Source organism: Lissotriton vulgaris, chromosome 10, assembly GCF_964263255.1.
Source record: "Lissotriton vulgaris chromosome 10, aLisVul1.2, whole genome shotgun sequence".
NCBI classification, from domain to species: domain Eukaryota; kingdom Metazoa; phylum Chordata; class Amphibia; order Caudata; family Salamandridae; genus Lissotriton; species Lissotriton vulgaris.
In genome coordinates, this window is record NC_141698.1 from 365,705,787 (window position 1) to 365,725,844 (window position 20,058).

Sequence of the window (20,058 nt, forward strand, 5' to 3'; positions counted from 1 at the left end):
GCGCATCTGAAAAAAAGGCAGTGGTCAAAGTTGCAGCTGTCACCTGCTCATTACAGGTGGGCCACTTATTTCTTCAGCAGTCACTCTTTCACCCGAGTCCTCCTCTGCGCCGTAATATTTTCTCTTAACGTCATCAGAATGTTAAGATTCTCGATGCCTAACATTTTTATATTGCAGCCTAACCATTTCGCACGTTGCTCTTGAAACAATAACCGTTGTTGGTCATGATATCATTAAACGCTCTAAATATTTTATCAGGGCCACACAGAATTTTATTAAGTCTTTTACTGGCATTTTCGTTTTATGCTGATTTCTATTTTACACCTTTCACATGCTGGCGATTTGCTTCAAATGAATACATTCATCCTGAATCCCGTTACTAGAGCTTTCTCCACTTCTGCTATATATTGGTTTTAGTTGAATTTCATTGATCTTTTACTAATGATTTATAAAAAGTACGAGATTGTTACACAAATGTTATTTGTTTGATTTATGTTTGAAACAAAGTAGAAACACATTTAAGTTAATTGTATCTGAAAATAAAGCGTGCAGGCTTGTATTACTCTTCTGCACTTCCACCCATCACAAAACAGTAAACTGCCTTTGTATTTACTGCTCTCTCAATTTTTAAAAAAAAAGTTTCAACCATTGCAGGTTATCCGAAACGCGTTAACGACTGGGGTGTTTTTTGCTTCCAGTATTGTACTATGCAACCGCGCTAACTATTGATCTTACCTCCTAATTATATTGATGACATGAACTTTGGGATTTCTGCAGTTTGTTCATTATTAGAGTGAGATTCGAACAAACCGTCTTGAGGAAAACATGTTTTTTACTAGACCAGATAAACATTTCGATCACAGCCTTTTTGACCAATCGAATGCTCTTCCGATACAACGAGCTACGGATCCAAAAGGAGCTCTTTGTACCATCTTGGGACACAAGGTGGCAGCAGAGAACTGTGCTGCACAGACACGTTTGGAGTTCGCATCCACTTACCAGTGTTTCTTTTAGCGACTTCCACCTACATTCACGGCGCTCTTTCATGCCCCCACACTGTCACCACAGCTCTCTTTTTTAAAAAAAATTTGAGGTCTTCCTGTGGGACTTTAGAAATAAGCAATCAGTGCAAGAGTTCAAATGCCTTTTTACCGACGAATGATTAATATAGATCTACAAGACTTTTACATGAATATGTTCTAAGTGCTCGCAGCTTTTAGTGCCTCGAATCCTCTGTAAAATCTGGTGATGCAGAACTTTGTTTTATAGTTGATCGCTAGAAAGGTTACATTTGCCCTTCGCGTGGTAACCGATGTAATCCATTTATTTGTCACCTTTATAATGAAATCAACTGGTGCACAAAGTGAGTTGTCCGTGTAGTCAACCTACATGTCTGCCACTCAGGGAAGCTGGATTGCAGAAGAGCCAATTTTGCAAATCGAACTAAAATGGACTTGGTGATGGGTCAGTTGGATTATTGGAACCTCTGGGACATTAGTCAAGGGGATCCCTTCGGAAAGAAGTCAAGAAGCTGGTGTTTAAAGGCTTAAATACATGTGAAGTGTATAAGTTAGGCCTTATAGCTTTTATGGGCGCGCTAGTAGAGTAATGGAAAGGAATTAAGGAGATTGAACCCCTATAGGTTTATGTATAGCGCTAGTAAAGGTTTTAAGAAGATTGAACCCCTATAGATTTGTGTAGTGCTAGTAGAGTAAAGGTTTTAAGAAGATTGAACCCCTGTGTCTTTTTTGTAGCATTAGTTAAGAATGGAAGGATATTTAGAAGATTGAAGTCTCCCTATAGAAATATTATGCTGCCATATATTTAGCAACTCAAATATAGAGAGCAGCAGTAAAGCAGGGTTAGTTTTTAGGTTTGGCTCCAGCAAAGATCATTTGATTTTACTAAAATTATATGTATAACATACTTACTTAGAAGGGCTATCAGATGGGTCTCGCCAACCATTGGTCTGTTGTCATTCACATTTAGCTTCAGCCCGGTACAGCATGGGGCAGTGGGTCCGGCCTCTTCAGCCACTGGCAGTGCCAGTCTTCGTTTTTACTTGATGTTAGTGGCAGTGGTGTTATGGTTAGCTATGTGTCGGCACAATCTTGATTGGCATTCCTCCATCATTCCTACTCCTGTCAAAGAGTTGTGTGTGACATCCAAACTAGTTCTTTTCACAGGGTGGAACAGTCAGCAGGTTAGTTTAATCCTGGGCTTAGGAGCATTTTAAATTAATATTCTAGTATGTAACAGGGCAAGTAAGAGAAGGGTTTTACCAGGTGACTAGGTACTCTGTCATCAAATATATACACTTGCATGAAGTACAAGAAAACCCGAACATTTAAAAAAAAAAGACGTTCTTATATGGAGATATAGGAAAGCATCTTTTTGTTTTGGAACACTCAGGAACGTATTTTGTGGCGCAATGGGGGAATCAGTTGGTATCCCTCAGTCTTCCATATTTATTTGCAGATGTGTGGTTCCGATACAGTATGTAAAAAGCGAAGGGAATAAAGTCATTCTCTTTTTATGAATCTTCTTCTCAACGCCTCATCGAAAGCATATCTTTCATAGTCCACATTGTATTTCGGTCACATGTTCCCTCTAAGCTTCTTTTGAGCATTTCTGTGATCCTGTAGTTGCCCACGACATGTCTAGATGAGACCTGTAACCTCTGTTCTATATAAATTCATCAAAAGGAGTTAATTCGGAGTGTCCCTCATTTTTTGGAAATTTCTAATGACCTTCTCAAGTAATTCTAGCCAGTTCATCCATCTGATTCCTGGAGTATGTTCCTCTGACATCTTTGTTTGGCAGTGGCCTCATACGCAAGGTTTCTGGGTTACGGATTTCTCTTTTGTTGACATCTCAGAACCATGCACTTTTCAATGATGAAGGATGATTTTAACCCTACTAGAGTGTATGAACCTGTATGACTCCTGGCGGAGAGGGAACAAACTGCAGAGGAAACCTCATATTTGCCTCATTTGTAAAAGCTTCTTGTAGACCCCTCCTAATTGTGCTCTTTCAAAGGAGCATTCTTGTACCCGTGTCACTCCAATATATTCTTCCACCTGTCAACGTTGTTTTCCAACCTGTCGCTATGATTTTCAACGCTTGCAGATGTGTAAAGCAAGCCCGATGCAACCTGGCGAATCACTTCACATGGGTACCCTTGTGAGAATGATTGCACTTCATTGAAATGGCTTCCACTCACAGTAGAACTCAGAAATGTATGCTAATTACAGAGCATTTACTTCATCAGCATCCATATTTCAAAGCACTCCGCTGCAGCATGGTGTACCCGCTTGTTGCCAACTATGCTCATGTAGAATGAATGAATGAACTCCGATTTATAGAGCGCACATAGCTGCCCTGAGGCGTCCAAGCGCTAAATGTAGTTTAGTAATGTAGTTTTGTAATGTAGTTGGCTACAGTTTAGGAACCCAGGGCATAGGTGCACCCTAGACCTACCAGGGGCTGTAGCATGTATTGTGCCACCCCTGGTTAGTCTTCCAACTGACACCACAGGTCTGTTCTTACAGCCTGGGTAAGGTGGTGTAATCACCCCTTACTTTGATATAGTATACCTATATCTATATACCTATATAGACACATATACACCTATAAGCCACTCCTAAGGCAGACCTCGACAATCCTGGAGGCAGAGTGCTTGGTTTTATGTGAGAGGGTGCCCTAGCATGAGCTGAGCCCCTCTGCAGCTTTCGGAACCATCTCCTTATAGCTGTTCTTTGATGTAGCCATACCATATACTCTTAAGTGCATTAAAATCCTAGCGGTTAATGCTAACTTTGGTTTGGCTTTATCAAAACATGTTGTGTAAGGTGTCAAACACTTTGGAATACAACCCACCGCCAGTTCTGGTGGCGGGGGTAGCAATCCACCTTTCTAGAGGGAGAAGACGTGTAGTTACTGGTAAACCCGGTTAAAGTTAAACAGGGACCCAGCATCACAAATGGGATGCTGCTGCCACAGACACGAGTCTGCCCTCCTGCTGCTGGATGAAACTCTGTCAGGGGAGGCCTGGACAATAGGTTTCCTGCCCAGGAAGGTGCTGGCACCTCCCTAGACAGGCTCTTGGTGTATTGGGGCAGTTAGGGCTGCATTCAGCGAATGTTTTCAGACACTGCCTGGGGGCACACTAGGTGCTCCATGCATTTCCCAGTTCGAACCGGTTGCTGGGTCACTCAGCCCCAGCTCTGGCCCGAAACTGGACAAAGGGGAAGGGGTGTAACCACCCCCACCCCAGGTCCACCCATAGGAGGGACCTTAAAGTTAGTCCAACCCCTAAACTTAGTATAAGTATAGGATCCCAGTCCCTAGGACTTTAGATTACCCTGGACGAAACTCTGCAACATATATCCTGGACCTTCGACATTCCATTTCGACTGGAAGACGGAAAATATCTCCCTTGTGGTCAAGGAGTGACCACCCTGCTCAAACACGCACCAACAGCAACTTTGCCGATCTGCATTTTCGAGGCTCCCGCCGGATCCTGAAGAATCTGCGACACAGGACACGGACTTCAGACCTCTCTGACCCGACCTCGCTCACAGCAAAGCTGAGACCTGTGGCGGACATGAGAGACGTGGGACCGGAACTCCTGGACATCTTGCATTTTGCAAGCTGCACCTACTTCCGGAGGTATCCAGAAGTTGTGCATTGGGGTGCTTGAAGCCCCAGCCCGAGCAACTTTTGCACTGAAGCTCAGAGGCCCACACTCCACGAGAGTCCCGTGGGCACGCTTTGTGCATTTCAGCTCGACACGTCTTCGCGGTTCCTCGTCCGTTGGCTAGTGAGCCCTCAGGAAGACCACTATTGAAATTAGTTTGCTCTCCTGGTTGCTCCAGCTTTCCTGCAGAAGAAGCGCCCCAGACCTTGCTGGTCTGCACCGAAGCCAATCTCGACATCTTGCGTGGATTGCGTTTGCCAAGGCTTGTTGGGTCCAATCCGGATACCAACACCGCAGTCAACTAGATCCTTCGTGGGACAACTCTAATCCAGCTCCTGGTCGTCGTCTCCTCCTGGACCTTGTGGCTGAAGAGGCAAACTTCACCTTTTCACCTGAAATCACCCAACATCTGGTGGCATCCTTCTGTCGCCGCCCTGGTCACTGGCTAGTGGCCCAGACTCTGTCTCCTCTGCTTTCAGGTTCTTCAGATCTTCGATCCACCCTTTGATCCACCCGAACACTTTCCTCTGGTCGCCTGCAGCACTTCTTCGCAGCTCTCCATTGGAATAGACGACGAAACCCGACACCAAAAGACACCTATTGCCCCGGCTTCCGTGTGTGAGGTAACATGAGTATTCTGGTAGTCTCCAGGGTATTGGCCCTCCAAGTGTCTAAGTGTAAAAAGGTTCCATCGTAGTTATCCTAGAAGTGTCCTTAAATTGTAAATTTGTAACTTGTTTGTTTCCCAGAGAAAGTCCATGGTAACCCGTAGCTGTGTTTAGACACTGCACGTGTATCCCGTGGGCCTCCTGCATCCTAACCGTTGGTTGTTCCTAGAAGCCCCAGCGATGCCCTAGGCCTGCTTTCTATTCCTCACGTGGTTCTTATACAACTATTTTAGTATATGGTTTGTGAGGCCCCTAGGGCAAAACGTATACTGTGCAACTTATCGTATGCTAATTAAGTTCCTTGTATTGTATTTTTTCCTCTGACCTCATAAAGAGTCCAGAGAGGTTGTGTTTAGAATAAATACATATATATTTGATATATACCTTGTGTGGTGTGCTTTCATTTGGTACTCAAGGGATTATAATTGGTAAAACAACTGGCTTAATTCGCTCTCTGAAGTTTTAGCCTGAAGTCTTCACTTTCTTTCTGAATTGTATGAGCGTTGGAGTATGTCTGATGTCACTGGGGACGGTGTGCCAGATCTTGAGTGCATAAGAGGGACACAAAGAGTTGGAGTGAGGAGCTGGAAGGATTTAAATTCCGGGTGCACTATCCGCCCAGCCTCGAAAACAAAGCAGCAGATTGTTTCTCAGTTGCCTGTGAGAAAAACTGAGGAGCATGATTCAATAGACATTTGCAGACTCTACTGGGTAAGAGAAAATACTTACTGTGTACGTAAATAATAATAATAAATATATTTAATGTGTATGGTTAGGTAAAACCTTTACAATATACAATGTGACAAAACCAATCCATATGTAAAAAATAGACTAATGTTAAATGGTATAAAAACAGGTTAAAAATAAATGCATAAAATAGAAAATTGATGTTTAAGTACCTTCAAATACCAGCAGCAGTCTAATTACATCAGGAGGGTGATGTGTTTCTCTTGGTCATCAAGGAGTTTGTAGTGTTCCAAGCGTCTTGCATCCTGTTCCTGTTCCTGTCACTGGGGTTTGGCTAAATCTAGTCCTTCTCCCATCCCTCCCCCGACCCCCTGGTTCTACTAGGCACAGAAACAGGTCACAGGCGACTCCTCCCACCCCTCATTATCTGATGTTGTCCTCGTTATGTTGTACCCTATGTCCACGGTTTCGCATAACGCACCATAATCTATCTGTGTTGATATACTCTGGCGGTGTGGTCTTTGGGTCTAGATACCCCCTTCTATCTAGAGCGTGGTTCTTGGACCCCTACAATGGACTACAATGTACCTCAAAATTCATACATGGACTGTTGGCGTACATGTTCTATTGACTAACTCTGCCACATACACACTGTACGTTGTCTGGATTTTTTCCTAAAACTGTGCAAAATGCAAAAAATTTTAATAAAAAAGATTTAAACAAAATCAAGGAGTTTGTAGTGCATGGCTAGCCTAACCACAAGGACTTAACCAAAAAGTTAGGCCTTTTTGGAATATGAGAAATGAGCTGATGTTTTGGTATAGGGAACTCATTAGAGGTGGAAGAATAGTCCCCGAGAAAAAGTAAGGATGAAAGATTAACCAGGCTCTCAAGGGGCATCTTGGGAGGAGCCTTTCCAAGGTCATGATTTGAGAAAGATCTTGGTGGCCACCAAATAGAACTAGTCAAGGATTGTTTGATGTGTGGCACTGACAAATCGCGTATCATATGCTGTTCCGCTCATTTGCCACCTGCAGTAATACCCAAGGAGCCTTGGGTGAAGTTAGGTCTCAACATGATGGTACCATTTGAGTTGTTACCACCTGCTATTACATCTTTTCTATTACTGAAGGATTGCACCATTAAATGGGGTTCAACCAGGTGTGTAAATGAAGTGAGTATCAAAGTAGATTTAGAATTCCTTAAGAAGGAGTTTGCCATTGAAGAGGTACCCAAGTATCTGGTGACCTATAATGGAATGCAGTTCGTCTTCCAAGTAATGCAGGATTTTCTAAAAATGTTTAGCAATTGTTAATCCGAAGACAGCCTTATATGCACCCTACTCCAGTGGCCTTGCAGGAGAAATAAATAAGGTTGTGAAATCATGTGTTCATAGCGCAGTCAATCTTATAGTCTCTTTTAAGAATAGTCTGCGAGAAACTTGGTTGGCTTACCGTACGGTTCCTAACAATCTAAAGTTAAAATCATCATTTCAAAGTTCAAAGGCAGAGTGGCAAGCTCGAAAATTAACCCTACCTGGTTTAAGTCTGGAAAAAAAATTGATGATGGAAATGCTAGGTCTAGGAGGTACAGATACGAGGTGTCAACTGAGGTTTAAAGATGGTATGACCAGAGACATTCTGCCAAACGCAAATATAGAAACTAGATGACCTTGTCTGGAAGAAAAAAACAGGGTATACAAAGGTAGACCCCGGTTTATGGGTCCATTCTCCAATAGGTTCATAACTGGACTCTGTGGCAGTACAAAACAGAACAAAAGTGAAGAGATCTTCATTTATGCCACTACTGGAGTGTCATTTTGTCGAAGTTACATGCCCCCTGTTTCAAAGTACAGTGCAAAGGAAGAACCCTAGTACAAACGTGTGGATGCTTTCTTCATTGATATAACCGTTTCCTATGTCTGTCTTGGAGGCTGCTTAGCTATCTCAACAGCGTCATGTAATCTAAAAACTTAATACATAAAAAAGGTGTGTGTGTGTGTATATATAATATGCTTTTGGTCAGCTCTTTTCATTCAGTGATCTTTTCAGCTGTCATTCATCTTTTGCTTTCTGCCACCTTAGAACATGGGCCAGCAAGTCAGCCCTCTTCAGCTATTCACGGTCTTGCACATCTAGTCGGTCCTAGGGATGGCGGGCCAATATTTACCTTTACCAATGCTTCTCTTTTCTTTTCTTTCCATTCTTTATTCTTTTATTTTTCTTAGTCACCCAAGAGTCTTTTAACAATGTCTTCATGTTACTGAAGTTCAACAATGTTTTCTCTGTGCCAATAAGAACCTTCTTTTCCTGTGATGTGCTTTAAATTTGATTAGGGTTTGTATAACTGTTCTAAATACCCCTGCCTGATTAGGAACCACTCTTACTGTTCTATTAAGTTATATGTGATGTTTTTTTTCCACATTTCTTTAGAAGTACTTGATGACCATGTTTAGGCTGTATCGCATTATATTTTTTCTTGTTTTTTAATGGTGCATTTGCTTGCAAAAGGAACAACAAACAATCATGCTCTAGGTTGCCAGGCCTATTGATGTTGCCAAGGCTCGTTTCTAAAAACACTGTTACCTTTTTTCCTGCAGGTGGGCTGTGTTAGCGGTGTTTCCAAGGCTGTCTATGACCAGCATGTGGTACGTCATGCAGAGTATCCAGAGCAAATACTCGCTGTCGGAGCGACTCATCCGCACCATTGCTGCCATCCGATCCTTTCCCCATGACAATGTTGACGACCTCATTAGACGGGTATGGACACTCATGGGTTTTTGGTCTAGCCGGTTAGACCTGCCCATAGCACTGAAATGTTTGTTTTTGTGGCAAGTATACATTCCATATAGATCTGTTCTACCACACATTGTACTTAATTACTTCTGCCACACGATGGACTATGTGCCTCAAAATTTGACCTGACCTACAGTTGTAGTAGCTCTGATTGACCATGGAATCTTGGAGTAGTGCACTCCGCTAATTAAATGATATACTCAAAGCGAAGTGCAGGATGGATAAACAGACTATCCGAAGAAAGTCTCTTTTTTTTGTTCTGCTTGTGAATGAAGTTTGTGTTTGGCAGCTAAAGAAGTGCCAAGTTGTGAAGTGTTGGACTCTCTTGAAGAATTTCTAAAACTGGAGGCAAGATTTTGCTTCAGTTGATTGTGCTATTGGGCCCTGTGTGCTGCAATCATCGACCTCTCGTGGGTGGTCCTTTTTGTTTATTTGTTTGTGGTTCTGAGGAGGCAGTTTGTAGCCTGTAAGATTTTTTTGCATGTTGCCCCTCACCATTGCAGTCAGAACAATGTCACTTACTTCAATTGTACGTGTAATAAACGAAAAGTTTAAGCATTAAGGTACTTTAGTACTTCAAAACTGTATGTTGGGGCCAAGCCGCTCTGTCTCTCAGCATTTTCCTATAACAGAGATGTGTACAGGATTTATCCAAGTGTTCGTCGAATTCTATTGCTGGAATCGACGGTGTCGGGGACTTTTATTGAGAAAATCATTTTCAGGATTTAAAAAATGTTCATCACATCCCACCGTGCCCTGCACTTTCTGGACTTTGCATTCCTATTCCCCCACACCCTTTCCCCTGGGTCTGCTTACAATGTTCTTCTAGAAATGTCAAGCATGTTTGAGGCCAGCGCTACTAGGCATCAGCTTCGAACATGCCCAGAGTACGCTGTCTGCCAGCCTGACCTTCAAGAAGGGTTGGTCTTCGTCTATGACCAGCTGACTCTAGGCGAAGGGTCTAGACATTGTCAAGGCCTTTAACTTCACCATCTTTCCCCTGAAACAATTAAAGTGTTGAGGGCAGTGGCGATTTGATATATGATTTCATTGATCTCTTGTTGTGTGAAGTCATGAGCAGTATTTGAAAGGAGTGGGATTTAAGGGTGCAGAGTTACTTTTATTGGCAGAAGCAAATTGCTTTTGTATTATGTTCCATAGACCCTGCATCACAACAATTCATCATTTGTTTGGTGACTCCCCTTGCCTGAAGGACCATCTGAATACAGCCTCCGCTATGAGCTTCAAGTTATAACTCATTGGAGTAAACCCCTGAGCTCAGTACTTGTGCCTCCCATCAGCATTTGGCCGCCCAGACTGGTCACTGGCAGATGAGGCTGGCCTTCATCAACATATTTGCTAAGTCCTGCACCAATGCGTGTGGCCTAACACCATGTACGGTAGGCACAAGGCAAAATCTTCAACCTTCTGCTGTGCCGAGATTGCTCCCCCCCCCCCCCCCCCCCCCCCCCCCCGGCCAAATGACCTGCACTGGCACAAGGTGTGGCATTCTGCCATGCCCTACACCCATTTCTTTTTTTGTAGTGCCTAATTTAGAGCATTTGTTAAGAATGAGTTGAAATTATTTATGAGCAATTTACAAAACCTATGTTTTAAGACAGAGCGGCCAGAAAAATATAAGTAGTTTTTACTTAGTTTAGTGGCCCTCTCAGTAGGGCAAACAGCAATTCAGACATTTTAGGATAGATCGATGTCCGCTTTCATTGTTCATTTCGAAACTAGGCATGCAAAATAAAGATGGATTCAGCCAGCCATCTAAGTAAGGTGTAGAATTCACACTTCTGAAGTTTGCTGAAGATGGAAAATCGAAGGACGTTATTTTTGGGGACAGGGATTTCAACTGCCTTAGATGCTTTGGAATACATGTTGAATAGGTATTTAAAAATTGTAGTTGATGTAGAGATAAACTTCTCGATAAAGTTAAAAATCACTTTAATATGCTGTTTTAGAAGCTATGTTAAGAATATGTGGATTATAATTTAACTGTATTGAATGACGTGTGCCGTAGTATTGTTTCATTATAAGATAGTTAATGTATCTTCGTTTTTATGAATTGGAATTAATTGCATCGTCTACTTATTATTTTTAATTAATCTTTGAACAGAATGTGCGGTTATTTGTTTAGTTTTATTGCTTTTAAACGATTTAATAAACTCAGTGTCACAGTCTAAGGCCAGTCCGAGTAAAAAGTGTTCAGAGATTGAGAGCTGTCGCTTGTCCCCTCTTTCTTAGGGAGCTGATGTGAACTGCATGCACGGCACCTTGAAGCCCTTGCACTGCGCCTGCATGGTGTCAGACGCCGACTGCGTGGAGCTGCTGCTGGAGAAAGGAGCCGAGGTAAGAGCACCGTAGCTTCAGGGGTTGTGGGCTCCTCCTAGGAGTCACCCTGCTCTTTCACCAAGATGTCAAGACACGGACTCTTGAACCACAAGCAGCCTGTATTTGTATGACCCACAATCCATCTCACGAGCCTTTCCTTCATGCTTCCTATTTCTTTCTAAATACCCAAGAGAAATTAAAATAATCAGATTGAAATGTTTCTCCAACATGGCGTCTTTCAAGATTGCCTGCTTGCAATACCATTGAATTTTCAGTAGAGGATCCACTTTTTTCTATTTAAAAAAAATCTTACAGAAAGTTCTACGATTTGCGAAATTCATGACTGGTTAAACCCGCCCCCACACACCACCACCTTTTGCCGCTTGAGACATGGTGTACAAAACATAATTACAAAAACATTTATCTCACAAGGGAAATTTGACTGTACATAAAAAAATTTCTGCGTTCGAAAAATGTGAGTATATATTTATCATCTGTGAACCAGGACATTACATGTGCACATGCAAGTGACGATATTTGCGCACCTAAGTGGGTGGAAACTTGAAGGCACAAATAACGTTTGACAATCTGACCAAAGGGAGTGCTTGGAAAGCAAAGGTGTTTATCCCGCTTTATTGGATGTCCACACAAAGGTTTGATAAACCAGAAGGCAGTAATCCCAGAGAACAAACGTCCACAGGGAGTGCATTTGCACTGAAGGCAATAGATAGACTCGCGATAATAGGTAAATGAAGGCAGCAGTTCCTCTGAACAGTTCCCAAACAGTTTGCAAGAAGACTGAAGGCAGCACAACCACTGTCATCAACTAGACTTACTCCGTCAATAGAAAGAGGAAAAGCTGTGGTTCCACTGAGCAGATGTCCTCATACTCAGTGTTTGGACATGAATGCTGCAGCACTACCACTGTGAGCGATTATATATCCTCAAGGATTATAGGGCAAGGAAAGGCAGCAATATTGGGTCCAGTACACGCATGGCGTTGCATGTATTCCATAGAGAGCCATGGTTTTATTGCACAGAGAGCATACAGATTGGTCAGTTCATTGAGCTCAATGGTAAAGCCTCCAGAGGCATAATTTGTTATATCATGAGATGGTCACAACGGCCTTTTTATGGACATTTCAGTGGCCAGTCATGTTCTAGTAGTTTTGTAGGTGATCTTGGTGACAAATAATACTTTAAACCAGAGGCTTGACAGTGAATTTATTTGGTTAAATTATTTGGACACAAGTCATGGCCTTCATACTCCTAGGACATCATCCACGCCCTAAGCCCGCACCCTTGCCTTAAATACTAGCTGTACACAGCATGTTTCTGTGCCGGTACTTGACACAGTGCCCAACACTCCAGTAAATACAAGCATAGTGCACGGCCTTCATCCAGGCACTCTGCCCGGGACGGAAAGACTTCTGGGCTTTGACACAGAGCATTGATTTTAACCCCACAATGTGGCCAGGGGCTCCTCCCAGCATGCCCCCAGTGTATCCACTGGGCTTGGACTTCAGGGCATAGATTTTACAGGCTTGCTTTACTAGAATACCCTGCTGCAGTTTAAAAAGAAAATGCAAAATGTCGGACATCTGTTTATCTTCTTCTTTTGCACCAGCCTGCAAACACCCATCCAATTGTATATGGACATCTTTAGGTTTTTTTAAAGTTCAGGCAGATTCATAGTAAAAATATGTACCTGCATCAATTGGTACAAATGGAAGTGCATGGCCCCTGGCTTATATAATACTTCTTTCCATCCATTTAGTAATTGCCGAAGCACTTCATCGGAGGTCCTGTTAGACCGATCATGCTCTCGCAGAATTTTGTTTTATTGTTTTCAACTAGGTTTGTGAAGGAAGACTGCTGAAGCAAAAATGATCGGTTCTTCTTAAACTTGATTAACAGCTAATATTCAAATTTAAATTTGCAAACGCTGCTCAAGATTACACTTTGCAAATCAATGCTTCGATTGGCATCCGCACTGTCTTCATGGCATGTTTGGGGACTATTGTTGAGAGCAAAAATTCTTGTGGGATTTTAACTGGAACATGTGCCTTCTGGGACCACTCTGTTATACTGCTGCTGCTCAGGATGGGTGCCTGGGAGAGAGAATGTGGGTGAATGCAATGTTTGTGTGTGTGTGTGTGTGTGAGTGTCAGTTGGGGATGGGCTGAGCAGCAGCGAGGCTGCTCCTGGTGGGGCTCTCATCCCGGAAACATCTTACCTACAATAAATCTACTTGAAAACTTACCTGGACTACTTATGTTATTTACAACGCACTTTTTATACCTACTTCGCTCCTCTCCAGCCTGATTAATTCGGATAACTTTACAAACTGCTATACTTAATTTTCATTAGATTTGTGAATATTCCTTTAATGGACCCAAATGTATTGTTATTAGAAACAAAAAGGAGTTTCCTATAGAAAAACCACCCTAGTCATAACTGTAGAGTTAATATTGTGGTCTCGGTGTGTTTGTGTTTGCTTGTGTGTGTTTGATTGTGTGTACATGGTTAACTATGTAGTTTAGAAGGTCTGGTTTTATTTTTTTTTTAAATGCATTCTTTGTAGCTGTGAGAGGGGGTTGAAGCTGTTTCTGCAAGGTATAGCATCGTTTGTTATTTGAAAAGAAATCTGATTAAACCAAAGGGCAATTTTAAAGTCCAAATGTGTGTATTTGAGCTGGCATACTTAGAGACCAATTCGTTTTCTGGAAAGCTGTCCAACTGAGATTAGGTCTCTCATTGGACGAAACGGATTCTTTAAAAAAATAATATATTGGCCAATTAAGGAAAACTTTCCAGGGTATGAAAACATGCATGTGAAATATGTTTTTTTAAACCACTGCTTTTAATGATGCAATAAAAGCCACCTAAACATGTAGAGTTTGTGTGCAAGAGCTCAGTACTGTCAGTGATTTTTTTACTCCTTACCTGTTATTTTATTCTGATTGTAGGTCAATGCTCATGATGGCTATAACAGGACAGCCCTCCATTATGCAGCAGAGAAAGACGACACCTGTGTGGAGATCCTGTTGGAGTACGGAGCCAACCCAAATGCACTGGATGGAAACAAGGACACACCACTCCATTGGGCTGCCTTCAAGAACAATGCAGACTGTGTGCGGGCTCTTTTGGAGAGTGGTGCCTTTGTCAACGCTGTGGATTACAACAATGACACACCACTCAGCTGGGCAGCCATGAAGGGCAACCTGGAAAGTGTGCGACTCCTCCTAGATCATGGTGCAGAGGTGAGGGTAACCAACTTGAAGGGGCAGACGCCCGTGTCCAGGCTAGTGGCCTTGTTAGTGAGAGGACTTGGAACTGAGAGGGAAGACTCCTGCTTGGAACTCCTTCACAGGGCTGCTGGACACTTTGAGTTGAGACGGAATGGCATAATGCCACGGGAAGTGGCAAGGGATCCGCAGTTGTGTGCCAAGCTGACTGCACTATGCTCCACTCCTGGCACGCTCAAGACCCTCACGCGGTACAGTGTGCGTACCAGTCTTGGGATCCGCTACTTGCCTGACGCAGTGAAGGAGCTCCCTCTTCCACAGTCGCTTAAAGAGTATGTCCTTCTGGAAGAGTAAGGGTGAGAAGGTCTGGTTTTGTTGGCAGGAGCTACTGCTTCTGTATTGCATCCTCTTGGTGGTGTCAAAGTGAGGAGAAGCACAGCTCACTATACCTGCCTGTCCCATGAAGCATTATGTGCTACAGAAGAAAAGCTTCCTTTTAGTTTCATCTTGGTCGGTCAATTTCACTCGGACACACTCTGAGCTGTACAGTCTGCCCTCTTGTGTTTCAAGAAAACTGTTCCACCAGTCCCTTCTGCAAAACAGCCCCTCTTTTGGTCACCCTTGACATATATTTACTCTTCATGAACCAGCTTCAAGGACATCAGGTGATGCATGGAAGGCTCATCTCAGGGGTACAGTGGTGCTTTAAAACCTGAAGGAAGAATTCTCTCCTGGACTACCACAACTGTTTTTCAGGTTCAGCTTGTAAAATCAGATCTACTATTGTTAGATCAGCTCTCTAACTTTGAGAAAAAGAAAATTTTAGGAAATGTTCTGCTGTTAAAAGTATGGGCTCCCTTAAAATGTAACCACCTTTAAAGTAGGAATCCGCTCCTTTAACATAAAATGATGGATAAGTGATGTCAAACAAATGAATTTGTGAGATGATTCCAGAAGGATAGATTTGCTTTAGAAGGCGTGAGGCTGCAAGAGGGATAGCGTGTTGGTTAAGTTCTGCTACCTGAATTCATGAACCTGTCTTGTCTGGGTTACTTATAGCTATTTGTTTTCTGAGCTTTCAATCTAAATTAGAAATGCCTCTGAGCTGAGCTTTAAAATCCATACCAGTGTGAAGTTTGATTTGCTGTCCAGTGTCTATTAGATGTGTTACTTGGTGACAAGCGCTCCCGTTTAGTGCAAACATGTGAAATCTGCGTATCTTTTGCCATCACCCTGTCTCAACATCAGAAAAGTATGGCTCGTGCAACCTGAGAAGTAGCTCTGCGGTCTGTGATGAAAGCTTTTGAGATTGTCACCTATTATGTGGGTACGATTTCCGAAATATGAACTCCTAAGATTTATGCATCCCATCCTTGGGTATGACTGTAAACTCCAGTCCTTAATAAGCGAGGAGCTATTCTCTGACTGATCACTCTGTAGCGTTGAGCTTGTTAACCCCTTCGATGCTGATGACGAGCTCAGCTCGTCATCAGCCCCGGGTGACGTGTGCGGATGACGAGCTGAGCTCGTCATGTAACGCGGTTATTTTAAAACAGCCGCACAGCGCAAAAATAACCGCAGCAGCGATGCGGTTAAGGAATTGTAACATGAAGACTACTTCGGTAATCGGCATCTTGTTCAATCTGTTACCCTTAAAAGATTTCCTCCGGTAAACGCAAGGCTATTTCCTAGTTTCTTCTGCACAAGCCCGATTTTAAGCAAATCTTCCATCTTATTTTCACCAGTGTATCATCCAGAGACTAGGAGGGCTAGAAATCCCACCTTAGTTTTCATGGTGCTTTTGATAAAAGGAAACCAAGTCTAAGCCTGTCCTTATCATAACCATAATTATACGAGTTTTTTTTGTTTTTGAAAGCCAAAGCTATTCATTTGCTGTCACTTACCATACCCCATTTGGTCTTGCAAGGCCCTTTTCTCATCTGTCTGGCCAGTCTACGTTTGTGAACTTCCAACTTGTCAGACCACAGTCATTAGTTTCAAACTTTCCATTCATGTACTTTTAGAATTCTGTACCCGCTGGTATACTTTCACCATGCTGTGCCTTCTGGCAATCACCCCAGTCCTCTACATTAGGTGTACCAGCACCTGTTCATGCACCTTGACCGTGACTTATGTTCAGCCTTCTTCTCCTGAATGAAACGAGTGGAATGGGCATGTTGAGTCAATCTGACCTGAATTTATTTTGGCCTTCATCATAAAAGGCCAGCTGAGCGGTGTTTCTGCTGCAGAAAGACTCCATCAAAGTGGAAGGATTGAAGTGTGAAGTTAGCATATGTACTTCTCAACACTCATGGTCGCATCAAATAGTCTGAATATTGAAGCAGACAGAAAATTGAAGACGAGACCCTGTTACCATTAAGAATTCTCTTGATGATCGCAAACATTGGCTTATGATTGACTTGTGTTTCTTTATCTGCAAAACCATGCATCCTCGTAGAATCTGGTACCTTTCCACATGCTTACAGAAGTCTCTTGTGCAGTGGTAGCGGTGGGTGGTAGTCTGTACCAAAAGTCAGTGGGCCAATGTTTCTACCGCAATATGTAAGTACATTGATGACTATTGTTGGAACTGCCATTACTGCAGTTCAGCTTTTTTTTCTTAGTTTTCCGGAATTTTCATTGCGTTCGGACTTAAATTGCAATTTTAATAGCAATGCAAGTACATAATTCTGATTTCAAATATTTACACACCTATATATGTTCGATTGTTTTCAAATGGACACATTTTAGAGCATTTTAAACTTTCACGCCCTGGCTTTACCAACCACATATACTCCACAGCATGTCTAAACGCTACTGGAATTGTTTGTTTAATACTTCTGGAATGACGCCGGGCCACCGCAAGGGAGTCCTGCAACGGAACACGAGACTACCTAAGTAGAGACTAGTGCTTTGATCATTTGGTCACCTTAAAATTTCAAATTATTCTTCCGCTAGGTTTTGCCCCTACAGTTTCATTCTACAACGAGAGAGCTTGGTCATAAAGAAGCGATCTCGGTGAACTACCAGGACCTGCGGACCGCATCCATCCCTGCCCATCCGCCCCCCCCCCCCCCCCCCCACCTACCCCTCAGCGCCTTGAGACCCATTCCAGGTGAGTAGATTGCGCTCTAAAAAACCTTGATTGATTGATCTCTGCCATGTCTGACAAAAATACCTAAATCTTCTATGTTCACTGCACTTGGTGGTAATGTGAATACGTGTGACCGCTATTCTACCTCTTACCATCTTAATAGTTTCTGGGCACTGGGGTTGTCATACGTAGTAGACACTAAACTATTGTGCATCATCTGCTTATATGCTGCTGTTATGCACAATCATAAAGCAAACTTAATGGTGACTTTGACTTTAGTATAGCGTGCATGGCACAAAGTGCTGCATGACTGCAGCTCTCCAAAAGCTAGAGTGTGCTGCTGCCTCCACCCGTCTTCGTGGTATTGTGTGAGCAAAAAGCTGTGCCACTAGAAGGCCACCAGAAGCCCTGGCCTCTCCAGTGAATATAGTCTGTTCACCTTCATTTTTAACGTTGTAGTGACATGTTTAATTTAACATGGACGAAGCAGAGATAGTCTGAGGGTATGGATGAGTGTCATTCTTACTAGGCAGAGCAATACTGAAATTGTATTCATCACACCATTTTTCATTCTAGTCACTAATAGTCACCAATATTTGGAAAATATCTAGTGAAAAGGCTTTTTAATTCAGAAACCAATGATTTTATTTGACCTATTTACTTTTTAACACATGTTTTGGTTTCCATTTCATTTATCTTCGGACTTTTTCTTTCTCCGAGTTTGCAATTTTCACATTGTTATTAAATGCACAAGGTGCCATCCCTGAATTTCTACTTGTTGGCATACAGCGTTTGTCTGTGAATTTGCTTGAAGACTGCTGATTGGCATTGGGTTTGGTGGATCCGCACTAATGTTTAATAAGGAGTTTCCTTAGATATTAATCATTCGCTTTTTCATGTGTCTACCCATCGTCCCCTCTCCACAAAATGACACACAGGCACTTTCTCTCTCACAGGGATACAATGTATGACGCCACTTTTTCTGGTTAATTGAAAGTAGAAGAGCGACAAAAACTGATGTTTATCGGTGTACGACCAGGGCTTGTGTTCTTTATGGTAACGTAATGATTTCCTTTTTGCCAATTTGAATGTGCTATCTTACAGGTATTTTATGGAGTGTGAGGCATGGGAATCTTTCTTCAAGAAGCGACACCAAAGGTCTCCGGCAATGACAAACTGCATTTACTGCTGTCTGATACTTGTACATTTGAACCCTTATGCCATTTACAAAACAAAAGTCCCAGACTTCGAGGATACTGTTGTTTTTGTTAGCCCTTATGAGTAACAATATGACTCGGTTGTAATTTAAGAACGACCATGTTTGCTTTTGGAGATTGTGCCCTCAGACTTTACTGCGTTCCTTATCCCATTGGTCTCCGCTCTCCATTAAAATACTTTGATGCACATTAGGAACATGTCACATCTGAAATATACATTTTCCACTGCTCCCAACTATAGCTCTTGCTTTTTATGTTGCAGCGAAAATCATGTAATCCCTGAATGTTTCGCGACTTTTAATTGGTGTTCTACTTTTTTTTTGCAAACGTCTGCACAATGACTATGCTGTTTTATTAAATGTTTCTTTTGTGTGTTGGCTTGATTGGTTTTGTGACATGTGCAAGCCTTCCAAGCAATGGCATTGCTGCATAAATTGTATGATTCCATTTATGTACGTTACTTTCGATTTTGAATTTGTGTCAGCCTTATGACCGTTTTCTCTGTTGAAATGCCTCCTGGTAATAAACATGTCAAACCCCTGGATTTGTAATGTCCGATTTGATGATTGGGAAGTGTTTTGGAAAGAAATGTATACAAAGTTTTTGTGCTGGGCTTTACTGATCTTTTTTTTTTGTTTGTTTTTTGTTTTGTGTCAAAAGCTCAACATTAGCCAGGCTTCATGGGATATAAGCTAGAGCACCGATCTGAATTGTTGGTGAACCAGAGCTAGAGAGAACTTGTACATCATTTTTTTGACCCACAGAACAATAGCTGTAATTTTGATATTTTAAGAAAGGTTGTTAAAATATTGGTGCTAGGACTAAAAAGGCATAGCTGCCAATTCAGCTCTGTAGTACACTTGCACACACAATCTTTAACCTGTAGATCTGTACTTCCTCACAGGTGAATGATGGGTTAAAGCTGAGAACACCCACGTTGTTGTTCTGTACTAGAAACATAAGAGGCATTGTAAGCGTTTCTGTCACCTCTTTGGTGGTAATGTTTTGCAGACCTTGCAGTGTTCATGAAGAAGGGGTGGTAAACCCAAATAAAGGACATTGACTCAATCTACCTTGAAAGAAGTATAGATTGCATTTTGTAGTCTTGATAACTCAATAAAATTAGGATACCACTTCTTCTGTGATTATAAAATGGGAAAACCCAGGTTTACTGGTAAACTAGTGATCACGAGGAATCCGAAAGTATCATGGGGGTTTTAATTGGCGTTGGGTTTTCAGGAGAATGGAGGGGGGGGGATTATGCAATAAGTCAAATGCTAGCTACCTACTTTGATCCTACAACAAGAATG

The 20,058-nt window shown here is 42.3% G+C and overlaps 1 protein-coding gene across 6 annotated transcripts in view; it reads left to right on the forward strand.

Annotated features, from left to right (window-relative positions):
- The window catches only part of ASB8 (ankyrin repeat and SOCS box containing 8), a 464,621-nt gene extending 445,331 nt beyond the window's left edge, over positions 1-19,290 (forward strand). For all 6 annotated transcript variants that reach the window (XM_086941164.1, XM_086941165.1, XM_086941169.1 and 3 more), the window contains 3 exons: positions 8,654-8,813; positions 11,103-11,207; positions 14,159-19,290. In XM_086941164.1, coding sequence (XP_086797290.1) covers positions 8,688-8,813; positions 11,103-11,207; positions 14,159-14,791 — 864 coding nt within the window. In that variant the 5' untranslated portion in view covers positions 8,654-8,687 and the 3' untranslated portion in view covers positions 14,792-19,290. The remainder of the gene's footprint in view (positions 1-8,653; positions 8,814-11,102; positions 11,208-14,158) is intronic.
- Positions 19,291-20,058: the final 768 nt, after the last annotated feature.